This window comes from Pelmatolapia mariae, linkage group LG23, assembly GCF_036321145.2.
Source record: "Pelmatolapia mariae isolate MD_Pm_ZW linkage group LG23, Pm_UMD_F_2, whole genome shotgun sequence".
Classification (NCBI taxonomy): domain Eukaryota; kingdom Metazoa; phylum Chordata; class Actinopteri; order Cichliformes; family Cichlidae; genus Pelmatolapia; species Pelmatolapia mariae.
In genome coordinates this window covers 37,105,938-37,121,261 of record NC_086246.1, presented here as the reverse complement: position 1 = coordinate 37,121,261, position 15,324 = coordinate 37,105,938, and the positions used below count along the sequence as shown (strand labels likewise).

Here is a 15,324-nt window from a genome sequence, read left to right as displayed (position 1 = left end):
TTCTGCACTTTTCCTTAAGCAGTATTACGATGGTGAGACTTTAAATTGACTTGCTTGGTTTAAAAGACACTTAAACAGATGACAAGGTTATCTGATTAAAGGACTTCCTGCCGTGTATTTCTGCACCTGCTTTCACATAAATTTGAGAGTTAAAGTTTGTAAATTACAGTGGAAGGTTGGCACTCACCCACTTCGCAGTGTTTTCCTGTGAACCTGTAAGGACACACACATCGGTAACTGTCAGCCTCTTCCTTACAGGAGCCTCCGTTGCGACAGGGCCCAGAAGCACAGGTATTGAGTCTAACTGGAAGGAGACAGGGAAAAGGGAATCCTTGAAGCAGAGGCCACTCCAGCTTTTAATCACACAAAATAAACCTGTTCCAGTACATTGCAATTCAAATCATAATTCAGGAAAATAGCTCATAACTCAGCCATAAGCACAAATTATCTTAAGCCTTTCAGCGCTGCAATATTTCAAGCAGTATTACGAGTAATGGCATGTTTCCTGGTGCTTTAAAGCTGCATTTGGGTTTGAGCCCGCAGTAATAACGCACAAACCTAAAGGATGTTTTCATCACAGTGCTTCATGAATTCACACACAAGCATTCCTTTTTAAAAAAAAGAGACGATACTACCTTTCTCACAGTTCTTCCCCCAGTATCCGTACTTGCACTCGCAGGTGTAGCCTCCGTCAAGCTCGTAGCAGTAGCCGCCATTCAGACAGGGAGAGGAGTCGCAGACCGATTCGGGCTGTACTGAAAAACACACACCGAGACTTGACTGTGTTCCACTGCGCTGGGAAAACTTTATTCAAGCACATGGGTTCGGTCCAGATTTAAAAAGAAACACAGATTATTTGTCATTTTATGGCTGGATCAATTATAAAATCTCATAAGCGCCTCCAATAACAGCATCAATCATCTATAAATTTCTCCCCACGTCATAAATACAACCGTTTCTTTTAAAGTGAATAAAAAATGTGTTTTGTTGCAATAGCAACCAGCTGCTCGCGCACTAACACTGCTGTTGGGTTGGTGCCTGAGCCTCTTACCATAGGGGTAAAAGTCTTTGTGGTCCAGCTCCACTCTCGTCTGACACGTGCACAGGTACGCTCCTCCGTATTCCAAACACGGATTTCCATCAGGACACGATCTGCCGTTACTGCACGGCATCTGGGTCACTTCTGAGGGAGAGAGGGGTTAAAAAGTGTTTGAAAAATGACTTCTGCTTCATTTCTATGAGACCCGAGAACCAAGAGAACCAAGAACAAGGCAAGGGAGTCCCCAGAAAATCAGAACATTTGATCATGCATAAAAGAAACACAAAAACAGCATGTTTGAATAAAAAAGACATACTGATTAGGGCGAAGGGCTGCACATTAAAAAACAGAATTAAAACATGTCACACATGGTGCTGACTTAAAGAACAATAAACTTCATAATTGAAGGATGTATTAGATTAATTAGAACAGACAATCTGCCAGCTAAATGCCAGTGGACAAAGACATTTTTAAAAACTATTCTCCTAACTAAAATCAAGATTTTGTCTTCAGATTGTGATACTCACTAGCTGTGGGTAAAAACACATAAACATAGCAGAGACTAAATGTGTTTTTCAGCCCATAAAATTTCACACATATATCTCCCATACAGGTAAAAACAATACAACCAAATTTCGATCCAACTGCATGTGCAATATTTTGCATACAAAATTTGCTGTAGAAGAAGAAAGCAGAATAAAAAGCTGTACTTGAGTAATGTTTACAGTTTCCACCACTCATCCTTTACATGCTCTCATCCTTTGCCACAGGGCATTTTACGATTAACTGCACTAGTGTGGGGAAACCACGGGGGGTCCTTTCTGGATATACCCTGCTTCTGTGATCTTTAAGTAATCGAAGCTCTTTTATGACACCTGATAGGATTAAACATATCATACCCACCGAACTGACAGTAGAGTCCCGTGTAGCCCGAAGGGCACTCACAGGTCCCATTGATGTCCACACAGACGCCACCATTCTGGCAAAGACACTCGTCTACAAACACACAGAGAGAAGGAGAGGGAGTCAAGTTTGCTCCAGCTGCTTAAAAGCATGTACTTAAAAGAAGTTTTCAGTGTTGGCCCAAGTGTAAACATAGACAGAAGGTACAAATGGTCAACATGTGCACCATATGCCGAGTGTCTTTCATCTGCTATACTGTAAACTAAGTATTGATTCGCTGTCATTTCTCTTTCCCTAATCTTTTCCAAAAAAGCTCACAGGAGCAGAAGATTAGCAGTCAGCGCGCTGCACATCCGCTCTGTACAAATTGTAAGAATGTTTGTGTTTTCCTCTCCTTCCTAATTGCAGCAGTGGATCAAAGCACGCGGCCGTATCGCGGCTAAACGGCTCCACTTTGAAGTCCCGGGAGCTCGGTGGAGGGTATTATTTTTCTGATGATATGGAGCATATTTTGTGACCAAAATGTATGGCCCCTAGGGCAATTAATGGATTGTTAATTTTGCGAGAGCCACTTTCATTGGCCACCTGCGCGGCCCGGGCGCTTTGATCTGGGAGCCTGATTAGGCACTTCTGCGTCCCACTACTTTCTCTTCCTTGGAGGATCGTGCTCCTTTTTCCGCTGTGCCTTCCAAGTGAGCCAGGCAGGAAAGTATTTGGGAGATTTAAGAGAGCCTATATAAGCACTGATAGTTATTTCAGCTCAAGGGTGAGAAGTAGCATGCATTTGCAATGGCTCAAATGCTGTTAAAGAGCCTTTCAGTGGGTGAAATAAAGCCTCGCAACAACTGCTATCAGTCGGTGTCAGCAGCCTCTCCTGGGAGCTTGAATTAGCTTTGCTGCTGTTCTTCTTCCCTAAAACAAAATGACTTAATATGCATTTATAAAGGAAGCATTAGGCGGGGTTTTACATATTTTGTGATTAAGCTGGTTATGCAAGCAGCAGCTGTGCCTGAAGCAACAGGAGTGGTGCAACTTGTAGGGAAGCAAGTAGCAGTGCGGAAGGATATTTCAGCAGCTCTGTGTGCAGAAATGGCCTGAATACCATAGAGCAGCTTTGACTCATAAAGAGGCCGTTTTAAGTCTAGACAAAGCACTTCCTCTTGTTGGTAAACTAATAAAATGTGCTATAAAACAATTATTCACAACATCAAGCGACTGGTTCCTGTAATAAACTGGGCGAGGCCGTGTCAGTTTTGATAATTACAATAATCCATCATCACAGCAGCCTCTTCCAGGGCAGGGATCCAAATTCCTGTGGGATAGCACAGCTCCTCTTCAAATACCCCAGTCTGCCTCTCTACCTGCCCAGCTGCCTGCAGTGAGCGTCAGCCGGGCCAGCTGCACAATACCTTCACACTTGTCACCGTAGAAGCCTGGAGCACACGTGCAGTTGTAGATTCCCGAGCTGGTGTATTCACAGATCTGGTTCTTCTTGCAGTCCAGCTCTTCACACGAGGCTGGAGATGAAAAAACGTGACACGCTGTGATGTGAATAATATGAGAAAACGTTTTGCCAAAGCTTTAGCTGGAGCTGCACTTGCTTTTACCTGTCTGGTTTTCTGCCTCGGTGGGGTTGATCTGAAGTGGTAGCAGCTCTGAGAGGGGGGAGATAGGAATGCCCTTTAAAAGGTGGTTCATTCAAGCAGATATAATTCCTCATCTACCGCCTACCTCACTCTGAAATGAACGTATAGGACAACTCCAGTACGTTTGGCATGAATGAAATGTCATAACAGCCAGCATTATAGCTATATTATACATTAGAACTATATCTTTCACCAGATTTTATTTATTTATATTTATTATTTTTAATTTTCTGGCACTTTTCAGGGTTCTGGATGCAGGGGCAACAGTTTAAGCAGAGATGCCCAGACCTCCCACACCGCCTCCTTCAGTTCTTCTGGGGGCTTTGAGGGGACAATAAGACTAGAAGGGTGTTATTCAAAAGTCAGGCCATTGCCATCATCTCGCTAGAGTGTCATGGGTCTTTCCCATTGGAAGCATCTTTGTCAGATGCTGAACTAGTGGTTCCTTTCAATGTGGAGGAGCGACTCTGAACTACTGCTTAGTGATTTCGTTCTGCACCCTATTTCAATATTTAAGAAATTTTAAAATCTTTATGAAGATTCACACACATGCAGGTACCTGATTTTACTTTAGTGAGTTTTTTAAGCACACAATAATGTCATGTTTAGTTTAACTGTAGTTTATTCGCCGTTACCCTTTACACCCTTGGATAAAACATGAAAAAATAATGCTGATTTTTCCTGCATTTTAGAATTGTTGTTAAGAAAATTTCATAAAGGGATCACAGATTCAACACCACCATATTCAAGTGGAAAACATCTTAAAATTTGAGATAAACAGATGCTGATCAGATGTCTGCGCAACGCAGTGTCACGGCAAAACATGTAATGGACACGCCGGTCCACTGTGTCTAATTTCACACTTTGCCTCTCCAAAGTGTGAAAAGGACACACATGCAGAAGTTTCAGGAAGTTGCAGAAAGCTGCAGTACCAGCAGAGGGAGATATTTTATTTCAAGCCAACATAAAAATAATCACGGTAAAATATGTCTGTGTAGGCTCTCAGTCATCCAGATCACAGTAATCCAAGGATGTTGGAAACAAAAGCAATTGGACTTGTCTAAGTTTCTTGAAGACGTTGCACCTGTCGTCCGAGAAGCTTCTTCTAGTGGTAAAGTGTTTAAACAGACATTACTAAAATATTTACATGAAAATACTTATTAGCCACCTAGCTTTATCGTTTCTGGCGATTAAAGACCAAGGAACATTTTTGCTCACCACTGACTTCTTGGCTTTAAATATATTATGTCCTCATGCAGTAATGCAACTTCTGCACAGTGGACTGGTGGGTCTATAACATGCTTTGCCGTGATATCAGGTTGGCCTGTGTCAGGACCTCTGATGCTGCTAAATTGTCCAGATGCCAAAACAGTTTTTGTATCAGGCTACAAACGTGTTTATTTTTACTTTAAATTTGGACATTATTACATGACAATCTATGGGGACTGACTCATTTTTGAGCCTCTAGTGGACATTAGAGGAACTGCAAGTTTTTTGGCACTTGATACCGGGTTTACTTTTCAGCTCCCGATGTTACTGCTGGAGTATGTGGGAGTTAGGAGGATGGACAAATAAATACAGGGGTGACCTCATCACAGGGAAACTAACCTTCAAACTCCAATAAATAACTCTGGCACACTTTTCTCCTTCATTATTAGGGATGTTTTATCATACTTTCACATATCCTTTTTGAACACAGCTGTCAGCAAACACGTTGCCTTCTCAGTATTTAGGGTCACAAGTGATGTTTCTGGATGTGAAAACAACCATGACCAGAATCTCAATTACAAACAAACAGCTGAGCTCTTTAAACAGACCCAAACACTACAGTTTCTCATAGCTGAGCTTTGAAAAAACCGTAACATTGTCTGTTATTTAAGGCTATATTTACTCTTGTCAAGATTTATGTCTATTAACACACATTTGTTTGACTTCATCAAATAAACTGTGTGATAAAGATTGCTGAAAATATTTGCTGTGGCAATAGAATGAAATTCCTAATGTTGGAACACTTGAGAACCAGCTCAGCTACAAACACTCCAAAAGACCTAAAAATGTTCCCCCTTTGTGCTCAACCCACTTGGAAAAATGCCATGTAACGGAAAGCCAAACAGGAAGGTTATGTCAAGAACTTCTTCTCTGAACACGCTCTTTTGCTCACCTGTCTCACAGAGCATCCCAGTGAAAGCAGCGGGGCACGTGCAGGTGAAGTTGTTCACCCGGTCGATGCACTCCCCTCCATTCAGACAGGGCTGCGACTCACACTCGTTTATGTCTGCAGGATTAACAGAAGCCACTTAATCAGACACGAGAGCTTTATCTGCTGTTGATTCATTAAGATTTATTAATCATCAGGGGGAAAAGCGAGACATTATTGAGTAAGACGCTCTGCTGGATTAGGAGCACTGAGCTTCCCTCTGGAAAGCGTACAGTTTCACTGACCAGGTGTGTGGGATTAACAATAATCTGGTCTCATGTACAAACAAGAACTCGTGAGCTGTGCTGAGCTCAAATATTAAATCCACCATTAGATTCAAGTTTCATTAACAATTAAAGAGAATTAGTAAAAGAAGATTTTTGTTTTGGAGGCCGACGTGACTTTGGTGAACTTTCTCACCCCCCCCCCCCCCCCCAAAAAAAAAAAAGTTGGTTTGCAAATCCATTCAACCGTAACCCATTTGTCTAGGTAGACTGGGAAGCTCTTTGGAAAGAAGCATCTGCCAAAAGACTGAGTTTGATGTAGAAAGCAGCAGAAAATATTTCCTCTGGAGAATGATGCCTACTTTCCCCCCGCTCACCTGTCTCACACAGGACACCAGTGTAACCCGGCTCACACACACAGGTGAAAGCGCCAGCGCCTCGTACACACGTCGCGTTGTTGAGGCACGGCCTGTCTTTGCACTCGTCAATGTCTGCAACACACACACGAGCGTGCGCACATACACACACATGTAGAGAAACAGAGAGACACGCTCATGGAATATTTACTCAGCTGATTAATATATCCGCCACACTGTTCCCCTCACTCTCCAAGTATGTGCTGCTGGCTGCGAAAGGTATTAAAAGAGGTCTGATACATCTCCACAGGCTGGACTGTGGGAAGAAGCACAGAAGCTCCAGAGAGGCTGGACCAAGATATCCTAAAAAAACAAAAACCCTCGACCTTTTCTGTGGTGAAAATGCTAAACTGGAGCAATTACAGTGCGGCACTATAGCTTTAATCCACAGTTCACACACGGTTTGAAATAAGCAGTTTTCAGCTTTTCTGCTTTGTAGCAAATAAACAAACCACAGACATCACACAAAACTTTTTCTGTGATAGCATGACATATGAAACATGTATTACTTAAATTAACTGCATTTCTTCCAGATCAATAGGAGAAATTTTAAATAAAAAAAATATTTCCATTTAAGTTAAAAGTACATTTTTAAAGTTGCAAATATGAATGACCAACTGGAAAAGATACCACTTTACGGTAATGTGTCAGTTTTACCTGTTTCACAAAGAATCCCAGTGTAACCAGGTGGACACTGACACATAAAACTATTAATCCGGTCTTTACAGGTCCCTCCGTTCTGGCAAGGCTGTGAGGCACACTCATTGACATCTACGGTGACAGGAACACAAAACACAGAGGAGATAGCATGACATTTTTAATTTGAGAGAATCCTCTTGTCAGGGTCAAGTAATGAGAAGAAACTGATCCAGGTATTAAGGAATTATCCAGGTGTCCCTTCGGTGAGGCAGAGAAAATCTGCTGACATTAATTTTCCTCATCTCAGGTAGTCAGGAAGTCATTCACAATGTGCAGAGCGACAGAACAGGAAGCAGTGTGAACCATAACTCACCGATTTGGCATCTTCGACCGGTGAAGCCAGCCAAGCAGGAGCAAGTGAAGGAGGGGTTGCCTTTAATACAGTCATCGATGCACTGGCCTCCGTTCAGGCATGGGCGGAGGTGTGGGCACACTGACGCTGCAGAAGGAGGTCGATGGAACTGTTTAGTTAATCTTTTGTAAGTTTAGTGTTAAAATATGGCTATATTAGAAAATGACTTTAACCCAAGAGGAATCACAGTACGATGATGCGCCTGGTGTAAAAACCGGTGTAAAACGTCATTAAATATGCTAAACTTACCTTAGATTCAATTTAATAATGACAGGATTTGTTTTAGAATTGTTTTTTAGATCTGTGTAGGTGGCATTATGCTTTTCCTTGTTTTTTTATCATATATATGTACTGTTCCAGTCTCGTGTCATATTAAACATAAACCAAAGTTTGTTATAAAGAGGTCAGAGAATGTGCAGTAATCCCTGTGAGCAAAGAGCTCAGGCTTCAGACTCCTCTGAACACTCAGTTTTAAAACATTTTTTTAACTCTTGGATCTGTATGATGTCATGTACTGTGAAAGAGTTCAGTTTCTCAGATGTAGCCAAAAAACAGAGCTGAAAGGAAGCCAAACATTATGTAAAAACAGCTTTGTTTTAGGCAGTGGCTTAGCTGAGGGACAAGGTAAAGAAGATAAAGAAGGATTATTGTTTTACCTCTAAATCATGCAAAGCTATTCCAGTAAAGTTCTGCATAAAAATAAGGAGGTGGAAATGATCACTGTGTCAGTTTATTATACCTAAATCTCTGCTTTACCTGTGAGGTCTAACTGTTTAGATGATGTCAGGCACCAGTGCTATTACTTATCCAGGCCTTGCTCTAAGTTTATGCTGTGTTAGGGAAAATAATCTAACATCTACATTTACCGCAATCTAGTCTCTTTTATTTGAAAAGAAAAGAAGCTAAATGGTTTGTTTCAGACTAAGACACTGAACTAAAGGGCTGCACCAAAGTCCAATATAAGACAAATAAGGATTATTTTGAGCTATGAATCATGCAAATCTGCTCTAGCAGAGTCCAAGAACATTAAAATGAAGCTAAAAATGAGCACAGTAGCTTTCCTTAAGACAACAAAGTGGATTTGAAGAACTAATCCCCAAAGACCAGCACTTACCAGAGTTATTGCAGCTTCCCACTTCCACATTTGCGTCATCTATGCGGAAGACCCATCTGCCCGGGAAGCCCACATTGGTGGTTCCCTCAACATTTACGACATCAGCTGTGCGAGAGCCAGGGATGTTGAAATAGCGCTTGCCATCACCAGCGTTAAAACCTGCCTGGGAAGAGGCAGACATAATAAAAAAAAGCACAAAAAAAGCTGAATTACAGTTTAGATTAATGCTGTCGGAGAGCGTATCACACCGGAGGTACAACATCTGCAGATAAACATGTGACCTTACCTGTGCTGCAATCCCACCTAGCCCAACGAGGTTTCCTCCGCTGCTGGCATGCATGCCTGTGGTCCAAGTGATGTTATTGTATTGGAATATAGTGAAGGAAAGCTCTCCGTCTGTAATGAGCACCACTTGGAAAGTATTCACCTGCAGAGAAGAGAAACAGGCTCAGATAAATGGCTTCCTGATTTCTAGGAAATTCTGTAAGAATCAGAATCCTCCAGGTGATGATTTACTCAGGCCATTCATATAAAACTACTCTGTAAGACTCAAGAAACCAAACTATATGCCTGGTTAAGAGTCACTTATCTAGACCCTAAAGACACTTTAAAGAGGGCTAGTTCTGTTTTTCCTTATACTCTGCCATGTATCTCCTGTTCCATTGTTGGATGATCATATTAAACATGGTCAAGGTTTCAAAAATGAGGTCAGTGTATGCAAAAGCAATTGCTGTGAACTAAAAGCTCAGACTTCAGACTGCTCTAAACACTCAGCTCACAGACTGTAGATAAAAGATGAAACAAAGAGCAGACGTGCCTTCAATCTGCATTCTTGCTAATGGACAGCAGGAGGTGGCTCGTCTCTATACAAGCTTTCAGCTAATTTTTTTTCTACTTTTGGATCTTTAAGATGCAACCACATTAGTCCCACCCACCTGCTGTTCAAACTTTCTGTTTTTGAGGGGCAACCAATCAAAACTTGCCCCTTAAACATTATTTCTAAACCTTTTTCTGGCACAAACCATTCCAGAAGACAAAATAAATTCATGCTGATTGTATTCATTTGAATGCAGATTTGAAATAAATAAATAAATAAATAGAATTGGAAATGAGCATGATAGGCCCTCATTGTACTGCGTCTACATGGTTGCAGGATGTTAAATGAGAATTCATACTGGTGTTTGAGAGTTTCCTCCAAAGAAGGTGACTTGATGCCATGTAGAGATGTGGACCCATGTTGCATTGAAGTTGGGGAACTCTGAAAAGTACGACCTGACATCACCCGAGGCCTTCCTGAGGATCATAAGATCCTGGCTCTCTCTGTAGAAGACTGTCCCGGCTCGACGGTTGTCCACATCAGCCCAGAACGGCGCCACGACCCTTCTGTCTCCAGCGATTGGAAAGGCTACAGGTGTGAACTGCGACACCTCTCTCAGGAAGGACACAAGGCCATTGTTGTTAACCTGAGACGGAGAAACAGCTGGAGTTAAATCAGTAATAAACTGATAGATTTACATATCAGATTTAACCACTGTGAATTCTTTGGAGGACTTGGTGGGGTTAGCGTGCTGAGGAAGAGCTGGAGGGATCATTTCTGACCTCACAAAATAAACAGCAGCATGGGGTGGTGAAAGTTCCCATAACGGATGTTTGCACTTTCGTGTAGCGAACAGACACTACTTTTATTTCAAATAACGACGGCAGCTGAAAAAACCCAGTTTCTGCTGATCACACACCTGCAAATTCATCACAGCAGGAAGAACTTCACGGTCTGTAAATCCACACATCTGCCAGCAGCAAAATAACCAGATAAACTAATCTGTCCCCTGTGAGAAATGTGCATGGATGTTCTATTGCATGGCAGAATATAAGCTTCTTAAAATATGTAAAGTAATGAATTAATCACTTGATTCACTGATTGGGAAGTCATCAGACATTACATCAAGAGTCACACTAAAAATCAGGAAAATATATATTTATTGGTTTATTTCTGGATTTTCTTTCTTTTGTATCATTACAATCAAAACAGCTAGACTTCTAGAGGCCAAAAACAGGATCATTTATTTATTAAAAACTAAGTTTCCCTGGAGTTTCCCAGGAGAACCTACAGAGAGGACATTACATACCTAACCTGACACGTGTCAAAAAGAGCAGAGACAGTGACGCTCCTCACAGACCGCTTTGAAAGGAGAAAGCCTCATGAAAATCCGGCTACAAGGAAAAAGGCCACAAATGAAGACTTCAACAGAGAATTCACTTCCTATTCCAGAAGTGAGCAAGGAGGATAAAGTGACAGGTAATTTTAAAGCTAACTGCAATTAAGACAAATTAAATAAGCATGAAATGTGTGACAGAATATTTTCAGCAGTAATACAGTGGAAAAATTACATGGTGATTGTTTTCTATCAGTGTCTAGTTAAAGGTGACAGCATAGGTGACGTCATGGTGACAGCATTTATGATTTAAGTCCAACGGCGTAGTCTGTTAAAGTTTGCTGTCTTATGTTTTATGTCTGTTACGTTTCCTGAAAACAGCTTCAAAAAGTCAGAAAGCATCGATATTTTCAACAATAACATGAAAATGTTGGGACTGTACAGTATTAGTATGAGTTTACAGAGGGTCTCACTTTAATGATCCTGCCTGTAAACAATGCTGACGCTTTACCATATTTTTAAACAAACTGGCTTACAAATGGGCTAAAAGCTTCCTCTATACACAGTCAGAGCAGAGAGCAGAGGGCACAGTTGACTCTTCTGTGGTATACACGTTTAGTTGGTCTCCAGCTGCATTGGAAATAACATTAATACTTTTTAAAACTTTGTTTTGCTAAATTATCCATTATGTTGTTATACATGTATGTATGTATGTATGTTTGCTTGGTGCTCAGCTCAAAGTTCAAACTTTAACCCTGGAACCAAGAATGAGACAGGCCACTGAAATTAGTTTTTAGAAATTCAGGTGGACATGTTTTTATAAAATTTGTTGTTACAAATTATTTTACTTAAGCACAAAGTTTGGATGAGCAATTTGCATGAAAGCTGCAATCTGCCCGTTCTGCGTGGTCACCTTTTTGAATACACACAATTACAAACACATTCAGCTTTCCTCTGAGCTGTACTCTTCTCAATTAAGCAGCATGACTGTCATTATGTCTTTAAATATGTAGCCACAAAAACACCTGGGATAATAGCTAGGATACTCTCCCCCTGAAGGGACACTGCAATAAGAAAGTCAGAAAATTAAGGATAATTTAGGAAGGAGTCTACCTGTGCTGATACTTTCAGACTTTGTGCATGAAAGAGTGGATCTGAAACCCAACTATTCATTAGATTACATAATACAAATGGGTCACAGTGTTCACAAGCTGGGGTTCAGAAAAGATAATTGCACCCACACAAAATGAAACTGGTGCTTTCCAGCAGTAACCTCTGTGGGGATCAGCCCACATAAGAGCACATCATTTTATATGTGATATAATTTATTAATTGTTGCTCTTTTTTTCTTTTTTTTTTAAATTAAATCAAATCAAATCACTTTTATTGTCACGTCACATGTGCAGGTACACTGGTACAGTACATGCGAGTGAAATTCTTGTGTGTGAGCTTCACAAGCAACAGAGTTGTGCAAAAATACAATAACGTAAAACAAGCAAAATATAAGAATGGCTAAATATGAAAGTAATAAATATATGTACAATATATAAGAGTATATGCATTACTGGATGTGTATACTAAATATGTTTTTCTACGTGTGTGTGTGTGTGTGTGTGTGTGTGTGTGTGTGTGTGTGTGTGTGTGTGTGTGTGTGTGTGTGTGTGTGAGTGTGTATATACATATTTTACAAATGAAATAGAGTAAACAATAAAATAAGATATATAAAATATACAGAGGTTGGTAGTTGAACCACTGTTCCCAGTATAATTCATGTTCTCCTGATTCCTTAAAAATGATTTCTTTTTGGACATTAGGAAAGGTTAGGAGTTGTGTTGAACTAGTGAACCCAATCCCTGAATATTCAGTCTTCCAATCCTTGTCTATATGTAGGATCATGGTTCTCAAACTGAGGTTTAGGGGCCCTAGGGGTCCACAAAGTAATTATCTATAAGTCCATCATTTTGCTGTTCCAAACTGGAAGCACTGTAGCTCTTAAAGCATCATATTTTATCTGGATTTGTGCTTGCTAGCTAGCTGGTGAGCATGGACAAACATTTGAGTCAGTCTTCATGATCAAGTGATGCCAAACCCAAACCAGCTAAGTGGAATTATGAGAGCATCCTTGTAAATGTTCCCTGGCTTAGAAAGTATAAGAACCACTGATGTAAGGCTATTTGGCCAGCGGTAGGGGTGAAGGGACGGTCTGGGCAGAGTGGAGGAAAAACTTTTTCAAATCCCGATGTTGACAGGTATGATTAAACCTGAGTGGAGAGGAAAGTTCTGCGGGATGAAGGGCTGAATGTGTGTGAAAGGCTTTCATTCATGTATTATTTCTGTGCATCCACAGCATGAGATTCTGCCCTTCATAGCACCAACCCTGTTTCCGCTAAACTCTGGCGTGAACTTTGCCTCTCTTTTTACATTCAGGCCGAGCTGCATATGACAGTGACAAAGCAACGTCAGATGGCTCAGCTCTGCTCCACGCATGTATGAAAACCATAATTTGAAGGACTTTGCTGTAAAAACAGCAGAGGAAGTTTTGTTTGGCACAGCACGGGGGCTCAGTTAATTGCCCGACCACAGCCTTCCCCTCTGCACCAGGGTGATGTGGTGAGAATGTGGCCTATGTGTGGGGGGGAAACATTGGAGCGAGTGCAGGGGCAGGGCCCGGAGGTCAGCCAGAGCGCCATCCGATACCGGGAGAAAAACAAGAGAGAGGGCACAGCGCTAAAGGAATGGAAGGACGCACATGAATTACAAACCTTGCACACCCACATGCCCACTAATGAGAGACCTGTGGTGGCAGCGGTCTGGAAGTGAACCATCTTACAGCAGAATTAGTGTAGGAAGTTATGAACACTAAATAGAGTTTATATTCTAATACTGGAATATGTTTAATCACCTAATCGAATCTCTTGTAGCATCTGGAACGGCTTAAGGAAGTGTATTTATACTTCTTTGGGGTTTTTTTAATGCTACTTTAATATGAAAATGACCTCAGAGGAATAAAAATGAACTTGGGACCCTATTGCTTTGCATCATATCGCATTATTTTCCTGTGCTCGCATTTTCTAAATAGACTGTACCTAACTGGAGAAGGATGTTCCTACATCACACTTGTGGGAGAGGGAATGGGTTCAAAGCCAGTGCCATGTGTTGCGCTGTAACGTGACCAAGGTGAGATTCAGACCGAAGAGTGGTGCGATCATTCAACCTTGTAAGCAGCATCTCTCGCCCCATATTTCTTTCTCTCACTCTCAACTGTGCCACTTCTTTCTGCTTCTTCCTAACGCTCTTGTTATTTTTTGGGAATTCTTTGCCGGATACATCCAGGATTTTGCTTGGGTGGTTTTCTTTAGAGCTGAGCAATTTATGTAGTAAAATAAACTTTCATCTGGCTTAAGTCAAGCCAAAGCAAACCCCTAAATGAAAAAGGTGCCCATGGATCGGCTCAGGAAAACATTAGTTTTCCTTGTCAGAAACGGAGGTTTCACAGCTACAACCCTGTCCAATTATTTGACGAGACCAGAGGAAGTGACTGCAGTCTACAGTCTGTGCACTTGGCCTGTAACTCCTTAGCCCCGGCTCACCTTATGCTACAAAGAGTTTAGAGCAAGGCAATAAATCCTGTCGGCAACTGCAGGGAAGCACTGAAATGCTTTCACAGAACGGGTGAAGTGGAGGGTTGGTGTAATATATACGTAAAGGGACTCAAATAAAATCTTAATTTGTCAGTCATACAGTTAAAAGTGCAAGAGCTTAAAATTACTTCTATCAAGGACCTCATTTGTCATCTACAGGTTACAATCAAGCAGCAACCTCGTGGGTTGAAAAACGAAGCCATAAATTACAATTCCATGAGTGCCCACTTGAGGCTGACTCCAAAAGTGACCCAGTCCCCATAGACTTCCATGTTAAAATGTCTAATTTTGTGGCAATTTTGTTCCCATCCTGGGAAACATAAAAGTTTCATTGTTCTCCCTCTTCTACATTGGGCTTTTTTAAAATACTAGATACTGGAGTTAGTCACTTCTGTCTGCAACATAACCAAAAATGATGGCAACCAAAACACTAGGATTAAAGTTTCAAAATGCAGAGTCCAAAAGCAGCTGCTGACTTCACACTTTGTGAAATATCCCACCTTCAGAGTCTTTTTTTCTTCACATTCTGCCACATACAAAACCAAACAGAATACCAGCACTGCTAAATATTCTTCTAACAAAAATTAATTACTGAGGAAGACCATACACAGTATAAGGGATGGATGTAGCTTTACAACTGCATTCTTTTTATGGCCTCCAGGGGCTGATACCTGTGGCTGGAAAAAGATTCCAGTCCTCTAGAAGTCTATGGTGGTTAATGGCCCTCAGCCCTGACCTCAATAAACACTTTCCTTTGAGTGTTTATGGCCTCATTCACTTATTTCGGGTCCATCCAACCACCCATTTTCTTCCACTTATCCAATTCAGGGTCGCTGAGGGCCTTTACCAGATGTTAATGGTCAAAAGTCACAAGTCTACTGTGGGGATTCATATTGAGTCATGCTAAATGGAACATAAAGTCTGTTTTGTAAATTTTGGC

The 15,324-nt window shown here is 41.2% G+C and overlaps 1 protein-coding gene across 1 annotated transcript in view; it reads right to left on the bottom strand.

Annotated features, from left to right (window-relative positions):
* sned1 (sushi, nidogen and EGF-like domains 1) overlaps positions 1–15,324 on the bottom strand; it is a 33,361-nt gene that overhangs the window by 14,098 nt on the left and 3,939 nt on the right. The window contains exons 2-14 of the mRNA XM_063466379.1: positions 9,766–10,053; positions 8,877–9,017; positions 8,591–8,753; positions 7,438–7,563; positions 7,083–7,196; positions 6,387–6,500; positions 5,750–5,863; positions 3,550–3,597; positions 3,352–3,459; positions 1,943–2,035; positions 1,052–1,183; positions 636–755; positions 188–304 (exon numbers count right to left, since the gene is read on the bottom strand). Of these exons, the coding sequence (XP_063322449.1) occupies positions 188–304; positions 636–755; positions 1,052–1,183; positions 1,943–2,035; positions 3,352–3,459; positions 3,550–3,597; positions 5,750–5,863; positions 6,387–6,500; positions 7,083–7,196; positions 7,438–7,563; positions 8,591–8,753; positions 8,877–9,017; positions 9,766–10,053 (1,678 nt within the window). The remainder of the gene's footprint in view (positions 1–187; positions 305–635; positions 756–1,051; positions 1,184–1,942; positions 2,036–3,351; positions 3,460–3,549; positions 3,598–5,749; positions 5,864–6,386; positions 6,501–7,082; positions 7,197–7,437; positions 7,564–8,590; positions 8,754–8,876; positions 9,018–9,765; positions 10,054–15,324) is intronic.